Source organism: Saimiri boliviensis, chromosome 11 (genome assembly GCF_048565385.1).
Source record: "Saimiri boliviensis isolate mSaiBol1 chromosome 11, mSaiBol1.pri, whole genome shotgun sequence".
Lineage (NCBI taxonomy): Eukaryota > Metazoa > Chordata > Mammalia > Primates > Cebidae > Saimiri > Saimiri boliviensis.
Window position 1 is genome coordinate 301,200 of NC_133459.1, and position 13,768 is coordinate 314,967.

The following is a 13,768-nucleotide window of genomic DNA, read 5'->3' on the forward strand; positions in this document are numbered from 1 at the left end:
GACAGTGCCCGTCTGCCCGGCCCGGCCTCCAGAGCCTGCCTGCTGGACCTGCTGACCGTGCTGTTTCTGATTTGATCCTCCAAACCACACACCTGGCCTGGTGCAAATGCAGGAGTGCAGTTTCTGGGGTCACATGGACCCTCCCTCCGCCCCATCTGGGTCCGTCTCCTTCCCCACGTGAGGAGTCTGGGGGTCCCTGAATCTCAGGCGCGTGGCCCAGGGCCTCAGGTGGGTCCGTCAGTGCTGGGCTCAGTGGCCTTGTGCTGGCCGGTCCCCCTTTCTCCCCAGGACCAGGTGACCCACCCGGGCCCAGGGCAAAGTGGATGTTCCCCGGTGCCACCTGGCTGCAGACCTTGGGCCAGGTGTCCTCAGGGATGGGGACAGGGACACAGGTGTCTAAGGACATGGCTCTGCAGCAGTCACGTTCCTGCCGCAGTGACGGGGGCAGGCACGGCGCTCTGACATCCTAGTGCCAGGCCCTCTGCGCCTCGCCGGCCTGTCCTGCCCCAGCTCGGCCCTCTCTGGCGCGGCCCATCACTGTCAGCAAACGTTCCCACACGGCAGCCCCTCAAAGAGCTGAGGAGCGACTGCTGTGCTGGGCTCGGGGTGGCCGGGGCCCCCACTCCCCAAATGGCCCCAACTGCAGTCCTGGAGCCCCGGCCGGCACATCCACGCTCACCCATGCTCTCCCTAGCCTCAGGGCCGAGCTGGGGGGTCGGGGGCCACAGGTCCCACTGCACAGGCTGCAATTGGGTAATGGATCTGTGGGGGAGAATTGTGCAGGGGTGGGGGGGGTCACTCTGTGCTTGTGGCTCTCAGGGCCCCAACCAGGCAGCAGGTGGGGGCTCTGGACTCCCCTTCACCCCCCTCCTTGTCCCCAGCACATGGTGGCGGAGTGTGTGGGGCCAGCCTGGTGGGGGCTTTGTTCCTCCCCCTGCCCTTAGAGAACAGAGGATCCTTGGGGTGAGGCTGAATGAGAGAGCGGCTCAGAAAACAGCTTGCGTAAGGCTGACTTTATATCAGCACCCCGTGCCCCCACGTTCCTGCTGGCGAGGTCCCAGGGACCATGACGGCACCCACAGTGCACTTCGCAGGAAAAGCCTGGGGCCCTGGCGGCCAGGCCGCCCCTCAGAGGAGGACCCGACGCTAAAGCAGATGTGCTGGTCACTGCAGGGCATCCGAGACCCAGGACCAAGCCCGAGCCTGTTGAGCGCCTCTCTCCCAGGAACCCCGGGGTCACCTGCCACCAGCACAGCCCGAGAAGCAAAGGGGCAGCGCCAGGGCCTGGGAGGACCCCGGGACTCAGTGCCAGAACCTGGGGAGGGACCCCAGGACTCAGTGCCAGAGCCTGGGGAGGGACCCCGGGACTCAGCATATCAGAGGCTGGGGAGGGACCCCGGGACTCAGTGCCGGAGCCTGGGGGGCCAGGGGTTCACCAGCAGCGCCAGGGCAGCCTTGGCAGGTCCACGAGGCAGTGACCTGCGGGGGCCCCTGGGGTTGGATGCACCACTGGGCTTCAGTAGCTGCTGCCACCGGCCAGAGCCTGCCCTGTGTGGGCAGGGATCAGCCAGGCCCAGGGGTCTGAGCGGGGTCACCAAGCTCTGGAGGACTTTTCTGCACCATGAATTTCTGCTTAACTCGGAAATGGGTGACTGTGTGCCTGGGGACTTCGCCATGCAGGAGGGCACCCAAAGGCACCCTGGTCTCAAGCAGCTGGTTCCCAGGCTGCGTCCTCCCCACTGGCTGGGCCAGGGCTGGAACGGCCCGAGGACCAACCTCGCTGCCTCAGAGGGGTCTTGGGCCACCGGCTGCAGTGGTGCTGGAGTCCTGCCCCTCGTGGGCTCTGGAGGGCACAGCAGCAGAGCCAGCAGAGCCCCTGGCTCTCAGGCAGAGCGGCAGCTGCCCCCTGGGCCACCCCAGCTTTGGCTGCCTGAGCCAGGCCTGCATCTTGGCTGCAGGCGCCAGGGCCTCACTGCTTCTCCTGGGGGGACCTGCACCCCTCAAGGCCTCGATCTCAAGCTCTGAGGTCTCATGGATGCAGGCAGCTGTGGTGGGACGGAGGCCTCGGCGTCTGTCGCTGGGAGACGAGGGTTCAGAGCCAGGGCTGTGCCGGCCTCTCCTGGTGCCGGGCTCCTGCCGCCAAGCGCACGGCGTGGTCGCGGGCTCCTGGTCAGACGTTGCTGATACGGGCCTCCACCGAGAAGGCAGCGGGGTCCGTGGCCCTGTCCAGGGGCCGCTCCCGCCTGACGTAGCGCGGCTTCCGTACTGAAACGGGGTCAGAGACAGGCGGGGTCAGAGGGACCTGGACAGCGGGGACAGTGCAGGCCTCAGCCCTCACCGGAGGCTCTCAGGAGTGGCTCTAACCAGGCGGGAACCCCAATGTCCCTGCCCTAAGGTACCCTCAGAGCTCCTGCCTGGCTGCATCCTCTAATTTGCACCTGGGCACCGGGGCCTGGATGAGGGTCGGCCTACCCCTGAAGGCAGAGGTGTGGGCCCCACACCATCACACACTTCAGGGGCTGGGGGTGCCCCCAAAAGACAACCAGGCCCCGAAACCTCGAATGTGGCCTTATGAGCAGGGTCTTTGCAGGCGAGGTCACATCAGGACCTCAGGTGCGATCGCCCAGGGTTGTGGGGCAGGCCCTAAATGCACGGCCAGCGCCCTCCGGAGAGGGAGGCAGAGAGGAGAGGAGACGCCGTGGGACCACGGGGCAAAGACGGGCGACCAGGTCATACCCACAGACGCCTGAGCCGGCAGCGCTGGGGAGGCAGCAGGGTCCTCCCCGGGAGCCCCCGGAGGGGTGTGGCCGGCCGGCCAGTGGCTCTGGCATTCTGAACTCTGCCACCATCAGGTTGAAGGTCTGTTGAAGCTGCAGCCGCAGGATGCTCAGGCACCGTGAGGCCGGCTGGACATTTGCCGATGGGGCTGCTTGAGGGACGGGGCAGGTCCAACCTTGATCAAGGAACTGTCTGTCCCCTAAGGACACTGTCACCTGCCCCCGAGAGGCCTCTGCACACGGGGACGGAGCCGGGTAAGCCCTGTCAGTCTTGGAGCTGTGGGGCTGCGGTCACTCAGCCTCTGTGCCTGTGGCCTCGCCTATAAAATGGGTCTTAACCGGGCTGACCCCTGGGTGCGCCTGACCCAGTGTCGCTGAAGGGTGGCTGCTCTCAGTGGCTCAGGAGGGCCTGGCAGAGGCCGGCTGCACCTGTCCTCGGGGGGAGCTGTGACTTGGAGGAGGGGCAGGCATTGGGGGTCTGCCTGTGGTGGGTCCTCCTTTCCTGCAGACCCCACGTCTCAGAACAGGGAAGGGCATGGAAGTCACAGGGGTTCAAGGGGGGTGGGTGTGGGAAGAAAGAAGGCACAGTCTGTCCTGGCGTAACAGGTAAGTGATCACTTAGTTACGAATAGGTCTACACCGTAAAACTAAAGTTCCCACACTAAAGCGGATTAACAGAGAATAGTGATGTTGTAGGATCATGTAATTGATTATGGGACTGAACCCAGTATCTATTAGGTGTCACTGCGCTAAGTACTGTTATTTATTATGCCGGGACAGACTGTGCCTTCAGTCTCCTGCCTGGCGCCTGGGCACCCTTCTTCCCACAGGCGGGCAGGGGGTGCCGGCCAAATCCGGCCCTGGCCCTGCCTCGTGGGTGGGTCTCCTGGGGACCTGGGCAGGGGCGGCTGAGGTCCAGAGCCGGCGTGTTTGGGGACAGACCCTCAGAGCATCCGGGTTCTGGCCCAGGGACGGGAAGCCCCACAGCGCACGTGTTGCTGCGTTACCTGAGGGCGGTGGCGGGGGGATCATTGCAGCCTTGAAAAGGAGAGAAAGGCAGAGTGAGGACGCGGCCGGCACAGGCACCCGCAGCCGGGGATGCTCAGCCGGGCGGCACAGGTTACTTACGGCTTCGCCAGGCTGCAGGGCCGGGACTGTGGGGGAGAAAGCGGGGGTCACCTGGAGCCCAGGGGCTGCCTCAGCCTGGTCTCACGTCCAGGGGAAGCAGAGGCTCTCAGGGTCAGGCGGGTCCCACCCCCGCTCCCTGCTGCGCCGTCAGCCTGGCTGACCACCCTGCCACATTCTTCCAGGGCACTCAGGGGTGAGGGGCCTCCCTAGCGCCCCAGGTGAGACTCCCCTCCCTGGACCCACCTTCCCGCCTCAGCGAAGGGGACAAGCCACTCTCATGAGAAGTGTTTCTCTAGACTCCAGGCCCCAGGGGAAGTGCTCCCTCCCACCGTCCCAGGAGGAGCCTCAGGCACGAGGTGGCTTTCAGCCCCAGGGCATGGGCGTTTGCCTCTGTGGTCAGGGGGCCCTGGCATCACAGCCAACCTGGCTTCTCATTGTCCTGTGGCCACCAGGGCGCTCCAAGCCCTGAGCCGCCCCTGCTCCAGGGTGCCCATAGGCAGAGATACTGAGCAGGCCAGGACGTTGGGGGGCCTCTTGGTGCATGGCTACGGCCAGCCTCTGACTGGAGGCTGGGCCCTGGGAACCCAAGAGTGGCAGAGGCCCCAGCCTCCAACTCCCAGGACCCAGGAGACACAACAGCCCACGGAGGCAATCAGCGCTGGCTGAGGGGGTGGCCAGGGGTCTCACGGTAGCCAGTGGGGCAGCCTAGGAGCCTGGAGGAGGCCACAGCTCCAGCCATGACAGTATGGCTACGTGCTGACCTCGGGGTCCGACCTGCCGACTGGACCCTCCCTGGCAGGGACAATGAGGGCAGGTGCCAGGGACCCTGCTCAGAGCCCGCCCCCGCCTGAGGGCGCCGCAGTCACAATCCTGCTTCTCTGGTGGGAGGGGTCGTGTCCAGGCCAGGGGTGACCCTGGTAGGCGTGGCATAGACTGGGGTGTGGGCCCTGCACCAGCCTGACCAGCCCTGGCTCCAGGAGAGGGGAGGGAGGGGTCGTGGCTGCCAGAGGAGCCCACACGTCCAAGCTGCCGAGAGCCACCGGGCCCTGCTCCCCTTCCCTCGCGGTGCCGGAAGAGGGCTCCAGCGGAGGCTCCGAGCCCTGAGGAAGGCCCCTAGTGCTCTGTGCAGAGTCCACGCCGTCATGGAGGGACCCCTCAAATCCACACAAGGGTGTTTCTGGGAAGTGACTGCTGTTCTCACAATGGGACCCAAAAGCCCTGTGACAGGCCCTGCGCCCTCCCGGCCTCTCTCAGACCCAGACCCATCCCCACGGCCGGCCCTGCCCACCCTGCACCCTCCCGTGGGACGTGAGACGTGGGACATGTGCCGCTCCGTGAGATACCTTTGTTTCTTCGGTAGAAGACCCTGGGGAGTTTACTGGAGCGCTTGAGGTAGAAGAACCCAGCTACGGAGAGGATGAGGCCAGAGCTGATGAAGAAGGTTCCCAGGAAGAGGGAGGCAGCCACGCGGGGAGCCCCTGCAAACACACGTGGCTGAGCAGGACGCCGCCCCGGCCCTCACTGGCCCCCACAGCCCCAGCACACGGTAGGCTGGTAGGCTCCTGCTCCCCGAACACGCCCGAGCCTCATGGGACCGGCTTTGGGGGGTAGGCTGGTAGGCTCCTGCTCCCCGAACACGCCCGAGCCTCATGGGACCGGCTTTGGGGGCTGAGGGCCCCGCACGCAGACTTGGGTGGTCCCTGAAGGCTCTGCCACGCCTGGACATCTGGCCATGGGGTCTGGGAAAGTTATGACCTCCCTGGCCTCAGCTTCTTGCAGGAGTTTGGACATTGGGCGTGTTACAGGGGCCGGCCCCGGCCAGGCTCTGTGGAAACACCTCTCCGATTCTAGTTGCCCCGAAAGCTGGGGTTCCCAGGCTTGTTCCTTCCTTGGGGCTCAGCACAGCCCTGGGCCCCTGCATGGTGCAGAGCCTTGAGCTGGCAGCAGGTGCCCCTGCTGCCCACTTGTTGCCACTTGCCTGGGCCAGGGCAGGTGGGGCTGCTGGCCCAGGGCTCGGGACAGTTGGTGATGGCTGCTGGGTGTGCGGTGAGGTGCTGGGGAGGGGACTTCCCAACCTGAGACACAGGCATGTTTGCCAGGCTTGGGGGCCTTGTTTCTTCCCGCCCTGGCAGGGAGCCACAGAGGCCAAGAGCCCATCTAGGCCAACCCTACCCAAAAACACTGCCATGCAGGTCAGCAATGGGCCCAGGCCTGCTCCAGGCCCGAGTCCACGTTCTAAAGACGTGAGGGTTTTCTCTCTCAGGACACAGCCCTCTGCCCCGGCCCCAGGTCAGGCATGTCTTCTGCTGAAGGATGAGGGTCTGCAACTGCCTGGGTGGGTACCACGACCCGTGGCCCAGCCACACCCACACCTCAGGAAGAGGCGCTAGGCGTGGTTAGCAGAGACCTCAGAGCACCTGCTCCTCCTGGTTTCTGCGACTGTGGCCGCAGGCCGGAGTGATCTTGGGTGAGGCAGAGGCAGGACCAAGCCGAGTGTGAACCTGAGAGCGTGCGGTGTGGCCGTGAGCCGTGTGAACCGAGAGCCTCCCCTAACTACGGCCCTTTACAGACGTGGACAGCATGCTCCACGTGTGACATCCCCAACACACCCCCACGCCAGCCGACCCCAGCCTCGGGGCTGTCAGACCCCTCTGGTCCGGTTAGGCAGCGCAGGCCGACCCCGCGGTGGCCACGTCAGCAGTCAGGGTCTGTACTGGCGGTGGCTCCGACAGCCCCCAGCCTCCAGGACCCCCGCAGAGACTTACCGGGATGTGGCCGCCCGGGGGGCCCTGAGCTTCTGTTCATGGGGAACGGTGCAGCCCGGCCAGCGGCTATGGGAGAGCAGGGTTGTGGGAAGACTGCGTGCACGGAGCCCACAGGGGACCCCCATGCACACCCTGAAGTGAATCTCAGGCCAGAAAGGTGAAAGCGAGGGGCTGTCCGGGATGGGCCACAGGGCGCGGGAAGGCGGGGCGCCCGGGGCTGTTCCCCCAGCGCACAGCGGCTCTGAGGCAAGGTGGGGACAGGGACAGCACCTCCCCGGGTTTCTCCCCAAGCTGGAGCTGCGGCCCTGCTGCGAGAAGGGACCCGGGAACAGCCGGGCAGACGTACGGCTTCGACACTCGGAGCCGTTGTAGGCCGGGAGGGTTCCGTTCCCGCAGCGGACGCAGCTGGCGCTCCCGTCCGCGTTCCAGCGCCTGTAGCAGCCTGCGCAGGGCAGAGGACCAGGATCTCAGCCAAAGCAGAATCCCGGCGGCTCGTTCTCCTGGGAATAACTCTGTAACTTTCATCTGAAACACTGACGTGCTCTGGAGGTGCGCGGCGGGCTCGGGCTGCAGACAAGGACACCCCCGGCAAGCCTGGCAGGGCCCTGGGACACCGACCCAAAACTGCACTGCACCCTCCCGAGCCTGTGTGGGGGCCTGTGCTCTGCAGGCCTGGAAGACGGAGGCTAGCTTCCACCACCACCCAGTCCCGGCCCCACAGCCTCCCCCAGGACCCCCCACGGCCTCCCCAGGACCCCCACCTACAGCCCCCACCCCATGACCTCCTCCAGGACCCCCACGGCCTCCCCCAGGACCCCCCACAGCCTGCCCCAGGACCCCCACCTGCAGTGGCTGGAGCTGCTGCCTCGTGTGCTGTTCCCTCAGGCAGCCCAGGCGGGACGGGCCCACCCCCCAGCAGCACGGCCTCCTACCCCAAGCTGACCCTGACCCTTGGCCCACCTGCTACCCCCCACCTGCTTGTACCCTCCCCAGGTCTCTCTTGGGGGATCCTGGAGAACCAGGCCTCATTTCTATCCCAGTCCAATGCTGCCCCCCAAAGCCATACCCCTCCCTCCTGCTGGGCTTCACGGATAGCCCGTCCTGCCCACCAGCCAGGGCACCCCTAACCCTAACCCCCTGAGTTTCTAAACATCTCTAACATTCAGCCCTGAGCTGAGCGGACACACGCTGGGTACTGACTGTGGTGTGGCTGCCGGAGGGCCACGGGTGGACCACATGCCTCCACCCTTCAGCATGGATTCTGCTGGTGTTTAAGCCGAACACAAATAGGCCACGGCCACACGGAGACCGCAGTGGAGAGTGGGCCTGGGACCCGTGCTCTCCCTGCACTGGGGACGGCTCCTGGAACAGGCTCGTGCTGACCTCAGGGAGGCTCCCTCTGTCTACTTGAGAGCCTCTGCCCCGGAAGGCCAGGGAATGGGGACCACGGCAGGGAGCCCGACAGCAGCGTGGCCGCGTGGCCGCGTCCCCAGAAGTGCCCAAAGCCTCCCCCAGCAGAGTAGACCAAGCTTCTTTGAGAGCTGCCGCCGGCTGGGCCGCACACAGGAGAAGCGCGTCCAACGCCACAGGCCCGGCCCCTCCCCACACGCACCTGATGGCTCCCGCCCTGTGCCCGTGCGTGGGGCCACTTCGGCCTTGGACCTCACGACCCCTGGCCTGGCCCCTCCACGGGCACCATGATTGCTGCAAAGCTGCCTGCACGCACGCAGTGCCTGGGGTACAGAACCCCCCAGGAGACAGCACGGTCCCAGCACTCTAGCCGCCACAGCTTCCCCGCCAGAGGATGCGGGGCTCTGAGGTGCTCAGGTTCCTCCCAGCCCCTCTGTTCTCCCTTAGAGCAGCGCCCGCTTCCTCCTCCCTGCTCACACCTCAGATGTCACCACTGCCTTCCTGCGGCCTTCCCAGCCCCCACGCCTAGCCTCGGACGCCCACACCCCACCCTGGACCCTCAGGCCCAGCCCCGGAGCCCCACACCCACCCTCGGACCCTCAGGCCCAGCCTCGGACCCCCCACGCCAAGCCTCAGATGCCCACACCCACCCTCGGACCCTCAGGCCCAGCCTCGGACCCCCCACGCCAAGCCTCGGACCCCCACACCCACCCTCGGACCCCCACGCCCAGCCTCGGACCCTCAGGCCCAGCCTCACTGACTACTGCACCCTCCATCTTGGCCACGCTCTCCTTCCGAGGCCCCTGGGTCCCTAGGAGCACTCCTCTGGGTTCTTCCATCCCAGGAGGGCTGGGCCTCAGGATGGTGGTGCCAAGGCCCTTGGAGAGAACAGCCTGGGCATCTCAGCCCCAAGTCCACCACAGCCCCACCAGGAGCTGCCAAGGAGGGGCCCTCGCACTTCTCACTCCATCCTCCCCTCCCCTGGCTGCTTCACTGGCTGCCACCAGTCAGCTCCTTCCACAGCCTCCCAGAACCTCCCACGAATAGGGCCTGCCTGCAGCACACTGACACAGGCCCGGTGTCCTCTGGGGGTGGCGTCCTGTTGATGGGCATCCCCGGCTCCACCCACCAGGTGCCAGCAGCACCTCCGCCCAAGCAGAGACAGCCAAAACTGTCTTGGGCTTTGCCAGAGGCCCCTGGAGCCAGGACTCCCAGTGAGAATGGCTGATGTCACGGGCCGCTGCCCCAGACCCTTCACCCAGCACCTTTCTGAGCTCCGTTCGCCTTCTGCTCCCGCCCTCTGCAGGGTCAGCCTCCTCTCAGGGCTGCTGTTCCAGGCTGTGTGCCCGGGAGACTCAGGTGTCCTTCCCCAAGCTCCACAGCCCTCACCACCCTGTCCACCCCTCTGGCCCTGCAGCGCCTGTGAGCACTGTCCTTGTCCCTAGGGGAGGGACCTGGGCACACACACGACCGTGGCTCAGGGGCCAGTCTGGAATCTGCTAGGGACAAATCGGCTTACCTGGGCCACACAGGCTTGCGCCTGGACAGCTGGTGTTGACGCCCACCACATCCACGCAGCACTCGGGCAGCTGGGCCTGGAGGAGACATGGCAGTGAACTCCAGGACGCCCGCCAGGCAGGCTCATGCTGGAGCAGCACTCGTGATGCCCACAGTTCCAGTCCCTTCCGGAGTCAGCATGAGGTGGCCCTCTGTCCCCTGTGGGCCTGGGAGTGGGGCGGGGACTCACAGCCACACCGAACATCCCTGCGGGACCCAATGTAGGCCATCCCCAGGGAAAACCGGGGCCTGAAACAGAGTAAACCAGACCCAGGAGGTGCGCCATGCCCAGACCAAAGACCTCACACCCACGAGGCAGCACCCCAGGCCACAGCAGCACCCCCGACGTTCGGGTCAGTTCTCTGGACGCCTCTCCATCAGCAGTTTCCAGCTTGGCCCCACAGAGGAAGTGCCCGGGCCTGGCTGGTGTTTCAGGGACGAATTCACGTCCAGGTGTGCTGGGTACTGGCATGTACGGTGTGTTCGAGGCCCATTCCCTGACCACAGGCAGGCCGGACAGGCCTAGGGGGCTCTCAGTTTGTGTGTTGACCATAGCTGGGCTGTTTCTCATGATGTGAATGCAGTGAACGGTGAGGGCGTCCGGGGCGACTGAGAGAATCCACACTGCCAGGGAGGGGCCCAAGTGCAGCCCCTCAATTGCCCCAGCCAGGTCAGCAAGGGGGCGTCACCCCCCACCCACTCTGCCTCGGAGTCTGGAGCCTGTACCCTTGATCCGTGCTCCCTGATAGCAACTAAGGGTGTGCTGTGCCACTGCCACTGGCTGAGCTGCTCCCAGTGGGGCAAGGATGCCTCACCGTGGGGGCCCCACCTGAACCAGCCATTCCTGAGCAGGTGCTCACCCGGAGGCAGCTCAGGGCTCCCCTCTGACCCCAACAGGGGACCCAGTCAGCACCTCTGGGGCTGGGACATCAGCGACTTCTAAACCTCGAAGGGTCAGACCCCTCTAGGGGACGGGCCCACTGCCCTCCCCAGAGGCTCTGGCTTGACTTCCTGGTGTGAGCCACATGGACACGTGACGGGGGCACCTACCATGCTCTCCATGGACTTGCTGGCGACTCCCACCAGAAGGCCAGCCAGGAGGGCGAGGTGTGGCAGTGCCATGCTGAGAGCGGGAGGTGCGCAGTGACCTGCACCAGGGAGGAGGGCGGAGCCAGAATGGGGTGGGGCCGAGGCAGGGAGGGCGGAGCCAAAGGGGACGGCGCTGAGGTAGGGAGGGCGTGGTCAGATATGGGGTGGAGCCAAGGCACGAGGGCGGAGCCAAAGAGATGGGGTGGGGCCGAGGCAGGGAGGGTGGAGCCAAGGACAGTGGGGCTGAGGCAGGGAGGGCGGAGTCAAAGAGATGGGGTGGAGCCGAGGCAGGGAGGGTGGAGTCAAAAGGAATGGTGCTGATGTAGGGAGGGCGTGGCCAGTTATGGGGTGGGGCCAAGGCAGGAGGGTGGAGTCAAAGAGATGGGGTGGGGCCAAGACAGGGAGGGTGGGGCCTAGGCAGAGAGGGTGGAGGCAATGGAGATGGGCGGGGCTGTGGTGGGAGTGGCCTAATGGAGATAGGGTGGGTCTGAGGCAGGGAGGCTGGAGCCAAGTAGAGATTGGCAGGGCTGTGGTGGGGAGGGAGGGCCCAAATAGAAATAGGGTAGGCGGAGCCAAATGGAAGTGGGTAGGGCTGTAGCATGGGCCGGGCCGTGACAGATGGTTGAGGCAAATGCAGATGGGGCAGGGCCACAGCTGAGGTGCAGTCCTTGACAGGGAGGGCGGGGCCAAATGGAGGTGAGGCGAAAGAGTGAGGGGTTGGGGCCTTTGGAGGCACGGGTGGGACGAGGTGTTGGCGGGGGTCTTACCTGCCCCTCCAGGATGGGGGCTACCGACATCAGCCCCTTGCCTGCCGAGGTGGTCAGGGGTTAGCTCTGGGAGGTCATGGGCTCAGCTGAGCCCTGTAGACCTGGGCCCAGTCCTGCAGATGAAGGCGGCAGGTGAGCCAAGGTCAGGGGGAGGGCAACCCCTGTGGGCCATGGCCTACAGTGTGGGTCTGTGTCCAGTCCGGGCCCTCTGTCCACCCCCTTGCTGGACCCTGGCTGTCGAGCAGGGCATCCCGGAGGGGCCGTCACTGGGCTGCAAGGGGTTTCAGCACAGCTGCCTCCAGGACCATTTCCCTCAAGCTGGCTTCTTGCAGGTGACAGTGCCTGGGATCCAGGCCATCAGCCCAGCCTTTGCTCAGAGAGCAGGTCTGGAATGCAGTGGCCCAGGCTCCTCCTGCGCAAACCCCCTTCCCTACAAACCTCCTCTCCCCTACAAACCTCCTCTCCCCTGCAAACCTCCTCTCCCCTGCAAACCTCCTCTCCCCTGCAAACCTCCTTTCCTCTATAAACCCCCTCTCCCTTGCAAACCCTCTCTCCCCTGCATTTGCCAGCCACAGGACCTGGTGCCATGGCCCCGCCTTCCTAAGCAACGGAGGAAACACCACCTCCCAGGCACACAAACCCTCACGTGGTATGACTGCACTGACCCAGGGGCCTCCCTGGCAAGTTAGCCCTAGAGGGGCTGCAGCCAAGTTGGGCCTGGGGATCTTGACAGGTCTAGGCTGTGGTCCTGGGACAAGGGCTGTGAGCAGCAGGGAGATGGGGGCCCTGGAGGACACAGCTCCAGTCCCTACCACAGGGACTATGGGAGGAAAGCTGCCCAGGTGCCACAGCAAGAGACTGAAGGCACAATCTGTCCCAGCATAATAAATGAGTACTTAGTTATAGCAATGATACCAAACAGATTTACTGATTAGTTATAGCAATGATGTATTTACTGATTACTTAGTTACAGCAATGACACCTATTAGATTCAATCACATAATCAATTACATAATCAATCTTATTACATCATTATTCTCTATTAATCTTGTAGGCTTTAGTGTAGGAACATTTTAGTCTTATAGTATAGACATCGGGTGAAATATAACTCGGAACTTAAGGGACGTTGTGAGAGGTGCTCAGGAGGTGAGAGGAAATGCCTCGCGGTAGCGCCAGTGACTGGGAAGGTGCCCGTCAGACGCCCCGTGACTTAGCAGGCCGTGAGGGGGAGTTTCCCTCTCACTGGGGAGTTCAGAGAAAACTCTGCTCTGCCGGCTCTCGAGGAAGGTGTGACACTGGCCAGCCGACCCACAGACATCCGGGGGCTTAAACACCTCTCCAAGGTGCCATGCTCCGACGGTCACCAACCTCATCCACCTTCATGTTCCACTTTCCCACCTGACGCACCCTTGTAAATTCTCAGAAGCTGTGAGAAGTAAGAACAGAGAAATATATTCATCTGGAGAGATCCAAGATGGCTGATCACTAGCAGCTCGGGATTGTAGCTCCCAGTGAAAATGCAAAGAACGAGAGGACGCCACACCTTCACATGAATTCTTGTTGCTCACGCACCAGGAGATTCCCAGCGGAGGAGCCCCACGGGTCGCCAGCGCGACTCTTGTGACCGGCGAGGCGGTTTTGCCGGTGCCTCGGAGCGTCGGTTCTCGGTGCAGAGTCAGAAAAGCACCACCAATCTTAACGCCGCTGATTTGGTCGGTGCAGTGCATTGCTCAGATTTCGGCGCTGAGAATCAGTAAGTTGGACGTCCACTCAGAAACCCAATTACAAAGATGGTAATTATAAAGACCACAGAGGGATAAATCTACAACGAAGGGAAGAAAACAGCCAAAAAAGGCTGAGACTACCCAAGATCAGAACGCCTCTCCCTCAGCAGGGGATCCCAGTTCCTCATCAGCAACGGAACAAGGCTTGATGGAGAACGAGTGTGTTCCAATTACAGAAGCAGGCTTCAAAACGTGGATAATAAGAAACTTCTGTGAATTAAAAGAACTTGTTCTAACACAATCTAAAGAAACTAAGAACTTTGAAAAAAGGTTTGACGAAATGTCAACAAGAATACAAAATTTAGAGAGGAAAATAAGTGAATTGATGGAGCTGAAAAACACAATACGAGAACTACGTGAAGTATGCACAATTTTTAACAGCCGAATTGATCAAGCAGAAGAAAGGATATCAGAGGTCGAAGACCAACTTAATGAAATAAAACAAGAAGACAAGATTAGAGAAAAAAGGATAAAAAGGAATGAGCAAAGTC

At 63.4% G+C, this 13,768-nt stretch overlaps 1 protein-coding gene across 4 annotated transcripts in view; it reads right to left on the minus strand.

The window, feature by feature from the left end:
* Positions 1-1,792: 1,792 nt before the first annotated feature.
* The window catches only part of C11H1orf159 (chromosome 11 C1orf159 homolog), a 34,522-nt gene continuing 22,546 nt past the window's right edge, over positions 1,793-13,768 (minus strand). Inside the window, exons 2-10 of one of the 4 annotated variants that reach the window (XM_003939668.4) lie at positions 11,494-11,606; positions 10,688-10,785; positions 9,600-9,675; positions 7,017-7,112; positions 6,671-6,736; positions 5,249-5,383; positions 3,906-3,931; positions 3,785-3,815; positions 1,793-2,265 (exon numbers count right to left, since the gene is read on the minus strand). In XM_003939668.4, coding sequence (XP_003939717.2) covers positions 2,171-2,265; positions 3,785-3,815; positions 3,906-3,931; positions 5,249-5,383; positions 6,671-6,736; positions 7,017-7,112; positions 9,600-9,675; positions 10,688-10,759 — 597 coding nt within the window. In that variant the 5' untranslated portion in view covers positions 10,760-10,785; positions 11,494-11,606 and the 3' untranslated portion in view covers positions 1,793-2,170. Of the gene's footprint in view, positions 3,816-3,905; positions 3,932-5,248; positions 5,384-6,670; positions 7,238-9,599; positions 9,676-10,687; positions 10,786-11,493; positions 11,607-13,768 lie in introns of all 4 variants that reach the window. The other 3 variants (XM_074379916.1, XR_012512285.1, XM_074379915.1) reach the window with 3 other exon arrangements.